The sequence below is a fragment of the Pteronotus mesoamericanus genome, unplaced genomic scaffold (genome assembly GCF_021234165.1).
Source record: "Pteronotus mesoamericanus isolate MK-2021 breed Mesoamerican mustached bat unplaced genomic scaffold, CSHL_Meso_final scaffold_85, whole genome shotgun sequence".
NCBI classification, from domain to species: Eukaryota; Metazoa; Chordata; class Mammalia; order Chiroptera; family Mormoopidae; genus Pteronotus; species Pteronotus mesoamericanus.
This window is the reverse complement of record NW_026555329.1, coordinates 51,222,501-51,235,613: the sequence shown is the minus strand read 5'-3', so window position 1 is coordinate 51,235,613 and position 13,113 is coordinate 51,222,501. Positions and strand designations below refer to the sequence as shown.

General features: G+C 35.9%; 1 protein-coding gene across 1 annotated transcript in view; it reads right to left on the bottom strand.

Annotated features, from left to right (window-relative positions):
* Positions 1–12,403: 12,403 nt before the first annotated feature.
* Positions 12,404–13,113, bottom strand: part of FOXP2 (forkhead box P2) — a 497,120-nt gene continuing 496,410 nt past the window's right edge. Inside the window, exon 18 of the mRNA XM_054564264.1 lies at positions 12,404–12,548. Within this exon, the coding sequence (XP_054420239.1) occupies positions 12,404–12,548 (145 nt within the window). The remainder of the gene's footprint in view (positions 12,549–13,113) is intronic.

Here is a 13,113-nt window from a genome sequence, read left to right as displayed (position 1 = left end):
AAAAGAAGAGTATATAATACAAGTAGTTTTAGCAATAAAACAATTTTTAGTTAAAAAGACTATTTGATTGCATTAAAGCACATTATTTAAATGTGATTAATTGTATTGAGTACCTCTTTGTACTAGCTGCTGAATTAGTTCCGAGTGATGAAAATGAGTAAAACATGGGACCCCTGAATTCAAGAAACATCTCTTGAAATAGGCCTCTGGCAGATATTGGCTGTGTCTAAGTTACCTGAAGTTTCATGAGATGAGACACTTTATTTCCAAAGGAAATGTAACTGTAAACCATAGGGTCTTGATTATTTTGCTTTCCAAGAACCAGTCCTATTACAACCTTATAAGATTTCCATAATCAACCTATATATTCTGTTGTCAATTAATTTCAAATATAATATGCATTAATTCATTGGGGGACAAAAAATAGCAGTCAAGTTGTTGCCTCAAGTCATTTGGGAAATCAAGCAGACCACAAAGAAATAAATTTAAACATTTCTACTATGTCTGTCATAGAAATAAGAAATTTAGGTCTCTAAAGCCACTTGTTCTTATAATCGCTTCCTACAGATATTGCACACAATGGTTCTGTAATTCAGGTAATGTTAGTCCTTCAGAATTTCAACTTCAATGAGAATTTACTTAACATTCTACCATCAAAAATGTGTCTGTATGCAACATCAAACTAACACCTCATTGGTAAGCAGTTGCGGGGAAATAGATGCCCTATATTTAAGTCCCAGGGTTTTGTTTTTTTTTTTTTTTTCCTTCTCCTAACTATTCCAACTCTCAGTTTCCCCTAAGGAAAATGGGGAAATTTTTCATGTCACAGAATGATTATTAGCATCAAACAAGATGACATATGAGAATTTGCTTCGTCTAATACCAGGGCATTACTCAAAGCAGATTCTTTTAAGATTACCCAGAGAATCTTTTAAGATTTGCACCAGAGATATAATCCCTCAAAACTTCTAGCTTTGCAAACCAACAGCTACTGAAGTCCCATATGTTATGGTGAGCTGAGATCATCCTTGAAGGGCTGGAGCCTTGCCTATTGTCATACCTGGCATAGGGCCCAGCACAGAAGCACCAGTACATGGAGAGTCATTCAGGCTGAATTGGCTCATTCAGGCTAATTTGCTGGTCTTGAAGCATTGGCATGAGGTGCAGGTACCTTGTTTTGCCTGTATCTGGAGGCCTACTTGGTTCAACAGGAAGAAGGCCAGTGAACACCATTTTCCCACTCTACATGCTTTGTTCCAAGCAACAGGTGCTAACTACCTGATTGTGAGGGTTTTTGTTTGTTTCCTTATTTTATTTTGTTTTAACTCTAGGCTTTATTGAAAGGGTTGAGATCAGTAATGATTGTAAGGTTTTCAAAATATAGTTGTAAACTCTGTCAAAGAGATTTTAAGTGTCTTTTCATTACAGTGGAGGTTTAGTGCTAAAGATGATTGTATTCGTAATTTCTCTGGTGTTCGACATTGTAAGTGTCATTTGAGAACTACATTATTGTGAACTGATGATGTTACCTTTATTGACTTTGAATGACCATCCTGGCACTTTTTATATATGAATAATTTTGAAGCTTGTGGTAATCAGACAAGAGGAATATATAACATTTAACATTCACTGTCACAATTTGTAAATGAACACCTCCAATGAGCTTAGATTTTTACTTCTTTTAGAATTCTCTCCAGTATAGTCAATTATTGGACATGAAAATAAGCACCAAGTTCTTAATCTTTACAATGTTCTTAGTCTCCTGGGGATCACCATAAATTTTGGCACATAGAAATCAACAGAGTGGGTCCTCATGCAGACTTGTTTCTTACTTCCAATACCAGACTCTGAAGGTAATTCTCTTGGTGGGCTTTCTTATATCACATTCTTTCCTTTTGAGTCAGAGTAATGAGATGTATCACCAGAGTTCTAGCAGAGGCATTTTGGATTTTATGGGGATATCTGGGGCTAAAGGCCCAGGATATACCAGGAGCTGACAGATGACTCCACCAGTGGCTGTGGATCCAGTTATGGACAGAGACTGAGTCCAAAGGGCAATCCAGAGCACAGAAACTCATTCTAAAGGATAACAGAGGCATGACCTCTTCTCCCAAAACAGAGACACTGGAAAAACCACAGGCAAGGATGAAAACCACCTATAAGTGTTCCTGCAGATGTTAATGTTAAGACAACCAGAATGTGGAATGAACCTGGAGAATTTCAGAAAGAAAGGCAGAGTCAACCTCCCATAGGGCCAATTGTCACAGAGAGATTCAAACCCTCTAGGAATTTGACTTCATGCAAGAGCTAGGGCCTCAGGAATGAGAATTGTAAAGTTGCAATAGCAAGGATTGTATCCAGAGGCTACTGTTAGGACATGTAGTCATGTCAACTGCTTTTCCATCCAGAAGGGGTCTGAGAAACATTGCTAAATAAACATGTCCAAGTTCCAAGTAAGACCTTTTATTAAGTTAGGGCTTCAGGGATCTTCAGGCCTGTAGGTCTTCCCAGGTCCCTTCATTAAACACTCCCAGAAGTTGTTTGAACTGGAACTATTCACATTGTGGATTTTGAGAAAGACATAGCTTTATTTAAAAAAGCTTACTTTCAGAGCAATCCAGTGGCTTGGCTGGAAATGAGAGAATAGGAAATCTGTCTTGCAGCCGAAAAAATTAAACTTCAGCCTTCTACAAAAGTTTCTCCCATGTGATAGTGAGCATGTATCTTAATTCTCTAAGAATGGGAATCATTTTTGGATAGTCCTTGAGTGCCTACTAAGTATAGAGATCAATATTTAGGGCTTTATATTTAACAGGAATTCACCAAATACAATAGTCTCACCAGTTATACTTTCTACTTACCTTATTTTAAAACCTACCTTCCCAATTTGAAATTATTCCCAACTCATAGATCCTGTCCACTAATAACTTTCCTGATTTGTGTAACTGGGCAGCCTGAGATCCTGCCACCTGATGCTGTGTTTAAGCATAGCATGAAAATTTGTGGGGAAAGCAAAAGGTCTTTATTAACAGGATATCCAATTTGAGGGGACTGGAAGCATGCTTGTTTCAAACCAACTTCTTCTGCAAAGCACAGAAATTCCCTTGTTCCCAGAAAGACTGCAATTCAAATCCGTGCCCCAGAAGTTCCCCATCATTTTTTATTTGTTCTTTTTGGAGCTAGAGGTCTCTATACCAATGGGTCTCTGCCTCTTCATCTTTCAAGCTCTCTCTCTGGGGCGCACACTTGTGGATCCCAGATTGCCATCTCCCAAAGCTCAGGGTGCTGCCAAATCACTGTACTTTGCCATGCTGAGGTAGTTCCACCTGTGGGGTCACCATGCCTAAGGCTGCCTGTGGTCCTGGGACCGAGGAAGTTTTCTGGCCTAAGTATCTCAGAGTGAGAGGGTAGGAGTAGTCTGGGACCCATGTGTCATGCTGCACAGGGTCATAATGTCCCAAAGCCTGGAGCCCAGCAAGACACATCCCAGTGCAGGACTATGCCTCTGCACATGCTCCTATCTGTGCAAGGCAAAGAAGTGCTCCAAGCAGGCCTGGCATCTGCGGGTCCCAGGAGCACTCCCGCAGCACACCCACAACAGGCACATGAGGCAAGGAAGAAGAGGGAGTGCTTCTGCATGTTCTGTTTTAAAATCCCCTCCCAAAATCCCAAACTGTCAAGAGTCCTTGTGTCCACCAATTCTTGCTCACATCCATCGTGTGCATCTGTCTGCACAGTGTCTAGCTTTTCAACCAATGTGCACTATGCCTGCCATGTTTGTCAGCTCCTCAGTTTATTTAACCCTCTCTCACCACCATTTTGCAGAAGGGGGCAGAGTCTCTAGTCACATACAGGATCGCATGATCTGTTTGCCCAGGTCAGGGCATCATCTTGTCACACGTGTGTTTTGTGACCTTCCTAGCACATGCAATCTCTGTACAAGCCGCCTCCTGCTGTTACAAGCACACCAGTTGTTTATGCTCCCCTGGGGTAAGGAAAGTTATTTTGTAGACTGTGGCTTCAAACCACCACCTTAGGGTTTCCTCCCCACCCCTTCCCTTCTCTAGGGGGTGCAGCTTCTCATGTGATATTGGGGTACCCCTTTTGCTCCCCAGCAGTCTGGTCTGACCCAACCTGTTACATTTGGGCCACCTGTTTGAATAATACCCAGATCTCATTGTCATTGAGGGACCAAACACAGATTGGTAAATCAGTGGGTCTTTTGTCCTACTCCCCTTCCTCTTCTCATGGCAGAAGTCACTAGTAGATGATGGCACGTTTTCTTGTGAAGTAAAGACATGACTTCATAATCCATCATTGAGTGTTTATTAAATCTCTACATTGTATCTGGCACTCCAAGTGGCCACTATGAATCAATCAGAGTTGGCGAATTAAATGAAGCCAGTTTTCCATTTCAAGCCCAGATCCTACATTTAATCCTAGTCCCTTAGCATAAGGAGCAATACCTGCCAGCTGGTTAGCTCCCCATTAATGTTCCTACTTTCTAATGGGCTGGAGCAGGATGATTCTTACCCTAAAAAAGGTTCTATAATAGTTCAGTCAAGAAAATTTGGGATTATGCAATACTGACAGTGTTTTCCAAAAAGTCAAAAGGTAAGTCAATAGCTTTGTGGCCCTATGAAAAAGTAACACTATTGACTTACTGTATTCACCTTTCAAATACAGTAAGAGTGATCACTAAATATGAAGTTACTACCTATTATTCTCCTGGTGGGTTTCAATGTTATAGCCCATGGAAGACCTCCATTATAGAAAATAAATTACCTTTTGTTCAAGCCATCATTTCTGAGTTCTTTGGCATAAAATATAAAAACATTTTCCTCCTGATTTTTGATTAGTTTCCTTGGAAATATACCCTGGTACATCGCTTAACTTCTGCCAAGAGGCTTGAAATCTCTTTTTAGATGCTTGATCTCAATGTATATCTTTCAAATTTTATGTATCATACATGTTCTTCAAGTGACCCAATAATTTTCCTAAATGCAAGAAATAACAATTGTACTTTAGTAATGGTTATTGGCCTAAGACTGTTCCTTCAGAAAAATGACAACCACTGATGCACCATATAATCCAATAAAGACATCTTCAAATTTTACAGAGAAGAAAATTAATAACATTTTTCCATTTTGCAATGGAGGTTACTATAAGATTATATCTAAGGTGATGGGAAAATAGAAAGAGAAATAATGCCAAATAACAAGGAAATAACTGATTATGCCATATAAGGAGACTATATTTGAGAATCAGATGTCAGACTGGAAAAAACCAAAATGTTGAATTTTTTTATAAATCTCACTCAGCTTATCACAGCTATTGAAACCAGTTTGATCTTTAAAGTAATTTTATTTTATTTTTATTTTTTAAAATATTTTATTTATTTATTTTTAGACAGAGAAGAAGGGAGGGAGAAAGAGAGGGAGAGAAACATCAATGTGTTTCTCACATCAATGCCTCTCACACGCGCCCTTACCAGGGACCTGGCCAGCAAAGCAGGCATGTACCCTGACTAGTAATCGAACGCGCAACCTTTTAGTTCACAGGCTAGCGCTCAGTCCGCTATGCCACACCAGCCAGGGCTGATCTTTAAAATAATTTTAAAATTCACTTGTTTAGTTCTTTTCAATCTTATTTTGTTTTATTAACTTTGAATTAATTTCTATTACTAAAAAGGTTAAAACTGTAAATGTGAGGCCTTGGTAGCAAGCTTCTGATATTATTACAAGACTTTTAACATTCAAGTCTATTATCTCCAGATAAAATATTTCTATTAAAGTTCTGTTGATTTGGTTTCTTGGAGAGTAGCTGTCTAAAGCTCCTTCCTCTGTTGAAAGACATTAAATAGAACACTTAAATGTTCATGTACAGTTCAATTCCAAAGACTCTCAATTTGGTGCTCACTCAAATGTTCTAAGTTTTTTTTTTTTTTCCCCAAAAAAGGTTGTTTTGTAGAGGATATATGAACATATTATCATAATAACTCTATATTGGAAGAAATGTCATTTTAAAATTTTATCATTCTTCCTGGGACTCCTTGTTAATTTTTTAGTACATTTAACCAAAGATTGGTAATTTTTAAAAGTTGCATTTTCTATAACATTATTTAAATGTATTTAATTTATTTATTTTTAGAGAGAAAAGAAAAGAGAGAAACATGAATCAATTGCTTCTTGCATGCCACCAACCAGGGACCAGGCCCTCAACCTAGGCATGGGAATTGAACCCTAGTGACCTTTTGGTTTGTGGGACACTGCCCAACCCAGATAGCTACACCAGTCAGGGCCATCTACATGTATTTGAAGGAGAGTTAAGCAGGGAAGGCAAGTCATGTGTTCCCTCGAGTATGCTCAATGTCCCAAGGGCTGTGCGTTGCCTTCCAAGAAGATGATGTTTAGGGACTTTGTCTCTTGTCAAGGTCCCTGAATGATATTATGGGAACAAACAATGTGCTCTATACAGTCTCCCCAAGGCAATAGCAAGTTGTTATTGAACACAAGGGGGCGCTTCACAGAAAGTGATTGAGAAGAGAATCATATGGATGGTTGAATTTCAAATCGATGATCCCTTCAGCATTATAAGCATGGCATGAAGAGTTGAACAGATGCATTCATGTCTGGTCATAGCCAGCACATTTTCTTCAATAACCCTTCATTTTCTTTTCCCTTTTCTGTTCATCGTCACTCACCTTTATATCTGTTTACTGTCAAAACTTTTGACCTTAAGGACCCTCAACTATGAAGGGAGAGAAAATAATTTTTATGTACATGTTTGTATTTTCTATAAGGGCATTGGAATCTGAAGACTCCTGAATTAAGGAATATGATCAACTTCAACTTTAGGAAACAGATTGACTAATATTAATTTCAAGAGCTATTAAGTAAAACTTCACAGCAGAATGTGAAATCAACAGTATACATTTAGGGCTTAAAGCTATGATTTTGTTTTATTTTTTGAACTGTGTGTATTTGTACATATTCATATGTATCTATTGGGTGAAGTAATACATTAGAATCAATGTAAGGCACAGATTCTCCAGAAAATTGTAAACTCTTTACTTATAACTACTGATCCTTGCATTTTTTCAGTTGTCACATGGCTGCTTTTAGTATGTGTTGATGGTGACTGAATGTAGAGAGAGAAGTAGTAAAAGAAATAATGCGTCAAATTGTGAGTGAAGCAACACTTTATTTTCTCAAGTTACACAGTCTCATGCAGTAATCTTGTACTCTGCTGTTTAAAAGTTTTGTATGCAATTCAAAACTTGATTAAAAATGAAAATACGTAGTTTATGTTATTTTTCTTCATTAGCATTTAAGTGTTAGAAGTTGTCTGAGTCTCATTTTGTGAAATATTTGAAACAGTGGATTTGGATACTTAGCTTTCTTTACTTCTGTCTAGAGAAATGGTTACAATGTGATTTGCTGTATTTTTATTCTAGTTAGTTAGGTTTTAAGTTGTCATCTTGGTTTTAATTTTTAAAAATTAAAAATAATTTATTAACCAGCTTTTTACAAAGCAGCTGAATCCTCCATTGACCTAGCATAATCTATCTGGGCAACACAGTACTTTTAAACTACATTTGCCAAATCAGTTTTTCTTGCATTGTTAGTTTTAATCTCTTATTTTCCTTATATGAAAGCATAGAGTATGAGAGGATTGGATTCACATCTTGTTATGTAGCCTTTAATAAGTTAACAAAATAAGTACATTGGATGGGGGCAAGTTGGTATTCATTTGATTTCAACTGATTGATAATGAAAAATGAATTCTCAGGTTCAATAAAATTAATTTTATGCTCATATTTCTTTCAAAACAATTTATTATCCCGTAGAGGCTTTTTAGTCAAGGTAATCTCTCACTAGGAAGACAGAAAACATTAAAATATGCATAAAATAAAAATATACTCAACATATTCATTTTCTTTTTACTTCCAATTATGACACATTTAGAATGTATACTGAAGGTAAAGAAAAAGGCAAACTTTCCTTCTGCAGATGGCCTATCTTGCCTGTTTTGGACACTAATAAAGGTCTGGGACTGGTTACTACAAGCAAAGGAATATTCCCTTAGAAAGCTAGTTACCTACCTCTGTACATTCTCTTAAACCAAAAGAGAATGCCATGGCCGTGAATGATATTTGGAGGCAATAGAAAAAAAAATAAAGGAAAAGCATAAAGTTAAATAGTGTAATTATGTTTCCTCCCACCACCACTTTTTTTAATGTTCAGAATTTACAATGTTAAATTCTATTAGAATAAAAGCATGAAAACATGAGATAATTATGTGAGCATGTCAATTTTGAACCTGAAAGTAGTTTTTAATAGAATGAATTTGACAAGAAGCTCCTACCTTTATTAACTTATTTTGTGTATAGTTTGGTTTGTGAATCTCTGGTTCCTAAGAAAATGATTTTAAACAATTTGTGTAACATGTATACACAAATTTATGACTTGACTCTGGCAGGGAAAAAGGGTCTCTCTAAAAAATAAAATCCTAGGTGTTATAAATGGGTCAAAAAGAATTAGACTTTTTATTTATACTCCAGAAATGTAGTCCGGTGAATGAAATGGTTTCATATACATTTTTACATTTGATAGCAGTGACACACTGTTCATACATTAATTCTTAGGAAAATGTACATCCTTCTTTTTGTTAGGTAAGATATACCAAGTGTTCATGGACAAATAAACAAACAACAAAAAAAACCCAAAAAACCTTTCATTGCAACCTGAACTTGTGGAATTACAAGGGCAAGCCACATTCTTTTCAATAACTTTATGACATTCATAAAGCTGTTGTCCAAATGTGTGTTAATATTGGCATGCATAGGATGAAGTCTCATCAGTTCTTTAAAATGTGAATATTTAATTTTAAAACTACAAAATAACCCAATGAATTTTGTTACTGAATCTATCCAGGGATGTTAAAGTTCAGGATGGTTTATTTTAGATGTGTTTCTGTAGCTTTATTCCTAGCTGACTATTCTTCAATTCCTTACTCACAAAGAAATGTACTCTTATGAAGTTAAGCAGCTGTAGACTCAGAATGCTGATGACATTTTCCCCATATCTAAGTTAACCTAAAGAAAACTTAGTTAGTGGTAATTCTACCAAATACTTGTAACATTCTCATGAAATTTTAATTGATTTTCAAACAATACAACTCTGCCATGAATCCAACCACATAGTATATAAGCATTAAGCCACTAGGTTTAAGCAATTGTGTCTTTGTTGACTACATCTATGTAAAATAAAATATGATAACTCCCTGGTGTTAGAGGTAGACAGTTTTCTTTCAAATCCTATGTTTGGTCCTTTATTTTATTCAGCAGTGAAAGCCATGAATACAGAACAAATAACAGCTGTTACAATCCTCAACCATGACTTCTAATGCCAGAGAATTCAAAGTATGAACATAGTACACAGTAATGAAAAGTATCAAAAATTAGTTTACCTCAAAAAAGATAAATAAAACAGGTATATTCCACCAATACATAAACAGATGTTTGTGCTACAGTTAAAATTTCTTGTATACAAAAGATCATAGTCCCCATAGTCAGGTTGATAGAAGCAAGAATACATGAGCCATTTAAACTGTCAGACATTATGCTTTATAGGGTATGCACAGAAGTTCAAGCAATAAATACATACATTAGTTCAAAGCCTTACAATAGCTACGCAAAGCAGATGCAGAAAAGCAGATTTGCTATTACTAGCAGGCAATGATATAAGTAAAAATTCATGAAATGCATTAAAGCAACATTTTTCTTAGAAAAGTCAGGTCATTTATGGGTCCACCAACATTTTTACATAATATGCACAATTATCAAAATACAGACCAAGCATTTCAGAAAACTCCAAAAAACCTAAAATCTATTTTCAAAGCAATTGCAGTTTTGGAGGTTTTTCTGGTATAATGTGCAAGCAGCTATTTTTTTAATTGTATTCATATAAAACCCATGCAAAACTCTACAGGTATATGCATTCTGTGGCTGAGACTTCCTTTTAAAAGTTTTGTAACTGAGGTATGCATACTTTAGCATTGTAGTCTTAGGCCACTCTCCTGATGGTACAGCTCTCACAGTTACTTTCAATCCATCAAAGCCTTTAGAACATGCACCTGAAAGACCAATTTTCCCTTCAGATAATCCTGACAGGATCCTAGATGACTGAAAATCATCATTCACAATACCAATCATTCTTTTGATAGTATATGGTAAACTTCCCGTTTGTTGATCATGACCCAAAGACAAACATAATGAAAAGTAGCAGTTACTGTGACGTTTTCACGTTTCATGCAATCTGCCATAATTGTTCTAATTTTTTCTTTTTTTTCCTTTTTTTCTTTTTTTCTTTTTTTTTTTTTTTTTTTTTTGCAGAGGTAGAAGCTTTCAGAAAGCCTTTTGGGTAAGTGGGAAAACCCTTTTGAAAGCCATTATGTTCTTTTATTTGGTGTGATAGATGACTGGATATCTCTCTAACTCTATTTGCTGACTTCAGCAAAGAATAAATGATGAGCTTAGTTTGCAAGAACCAGCTCCATCACATGGAACTGGCACATATGTTAAGCTCTAGCAGCCACCTTCTGTCAAAACTGTTTGTAAAGCAATAACCATAATCAGGTTATGAGGTCCCTTGGTTGGGGGAAAAAGTATTATCAAGACTTGGCACAGCACATGAAAAGCAACATGTAAAGTTTCTAGGTTTTAAGCAAACATCTGACTATGCTATTTTCAAATACACTATTACGCATTGTCATAGTTTTGGAGTTTGGAGTTGTCAAGGAAATCAGCATTCCAACAATTTGACCTGTGCAAGTCTTTAAAAGGGAGTGTATTGTTATTGTTAATATCCCGTATAAGCAGAGGCAGAATTATATGTAACTTTGGTTTGATTGAAAATAAATACCATGGACTACAATTGCTATAATCTTTGCTTTCAGTGTAAAAACTCAGCTAGATCACTTTAAAATCAATATGAAATTAATTTTTGGCTTTACTAGACCTTTTATGTTTGGTTCCTACTTTTTGTTTTTTCATTATAACTTAAGACTATAAAAAATAGTACACAACAAAGATTCAGACCATACAAGACATCTTCTAACAACATGTATTCACCACTGAAAATAAGCAACTGAATTGGAGAAAACAAAAACACAGTGTACTATATATATAACAATATGCAATCTGCATTTGCATCAAGTACATGATCATTTTGGTCAGTGATCCATATTTGTTGCTTTCTAGCATATCATAACTTCCACTGCAGATTTTGTCCTCACCTCTGTCTTTAATGAAAGCAAATCTTCATTGCATTTAGTTGGACTTTCGGTCTCAGAAGATTACTCTGTGACTGAATTAACTTTTTAGTTGTGGTTTTTCTTTGTGTTTCTTCTTTGTCGTGTTTAATTCTTTGTTTAGGGCTAAACAAAAATATCCCAGAGGTCATCAGAAAACAGCAGGTAGTTCATGGAAAATGTTCCTTTATACTAATTGAAGTTACAGAAGGCTGACCAAAGCATGTGGCTGCTTCTGTCCTTGAGCTCTTGGCCATGGTTAGAGTTGGCTTTGGTTTGCAGCTGTAGCCTTTGACTGTGTTTGCAGGTAGACAAAGCTTTATCACAAGGAGGTAAAGAGTACAGTTGTAAGATCTATGCAGATATGCAAATGTTTCTATGGTGCTTGCACAGATAATGTTAGTTTAGGATTGCACTTTACATCTTAACACTAACAGCACAGACTGGAAGTCTAAGGTTTTAGATGGTTGCAACAGTCTAATTACTGTGTTTTGTAATTACTAACATGTCATTTACAGTTGGTGGCACCAACATAAAAAACTAATGTTCTGTTGTTTAAAATTCAGCTAGATACAAGCAGTGACACTAATTTCTGATACTACTCCTGTGCAAATTAAAAACAATAGCAACAAGTTGAACTTGACCAGCAATTGTTTCTAACATTACAACTACTGAATGCTGGAAAATTCACATTAATGAAACTAACACTATTTTTGGCAGTATATGAGGCGTGTTTGCTTTCTACAGGACATGTATCCTCATATTCAGTCATTTCACAAACCTAAAGAGCCACTTTTTTAAATGGGCAAAGCCATTATAAAAAGAACAGTTTTTTTTTAAAAGAAAATCAGTTTTTGTCTTTTTTTTCTAAAAAAGAGGGAGCAAGAGAGACAGAAAGAAAAGAACACAAGCAATTTGCCTGTTGGTACTGAATCCTAAAGGGCTGGCTTACTAGGTTCCTTTAGGGCTGTCTCCTTTATCCATGCTTAATAAATAGTCACAGTAAAAATTTGTCAAATATTCATGGTTGTGGAGTGGTTATGAAGGTCAGTTATATGTCCCTTCATGCTGAGGTTTCACAAGTCAGTTCTCATTCCAGATCTTCAGATAAAGGCTCTTCTTCAATTTCTCTGTCATCTTCTAACTCTGGACTGTGATTAGCTGTTGTCACTAAGGATATTGGGCAGTCTTCATCCTCTGCAATCACTGGCTCTTCCTTGACATGAATTGAATGTCTGGAAAACAGAGAGAGGAACCAAAGTTTTAATAAGTGACCAACAAACAAAATTTGACCAACCTTGTAATGAGGAGGTCAACTGAAAGAAGGCAAGAAAACACAAGTGTCTTCCCTAAAAGCTGCCTCAGATTGATGGCATGAGCTGGTTAGAGACATGATACTTTAGAGTAAAATTCTGGGGAGGCATTGAGAATAATGTGAGAATGGACTCCTACATGCTGTGGTGCTTTGTTAAAACATCCTTTTCTTAGCATTCTTTTAGAATGAAATGTTTTGTTAGTATTGGTTACAACACCATAATCAGATAGCGATGTTACAGGAATATTAAACAAATAATCAATTGTCAAGCAAATACTTTTCTCACTGTTTTTCTTAGCAATTAAATTAATGATTTTTATTTCTAAATATTTCACACAGTTTAACAGCTTTTATTTCTATTTTTTAACTCTCCAGTCTGAATTACATTATAGTGTTTGTTGAAACAAATACTAACAAATTTCAGGAAAAAAATACCCTGGGGTTAAAACATCTTCATTAACACAATTCCGGTAACTATTTTCAAG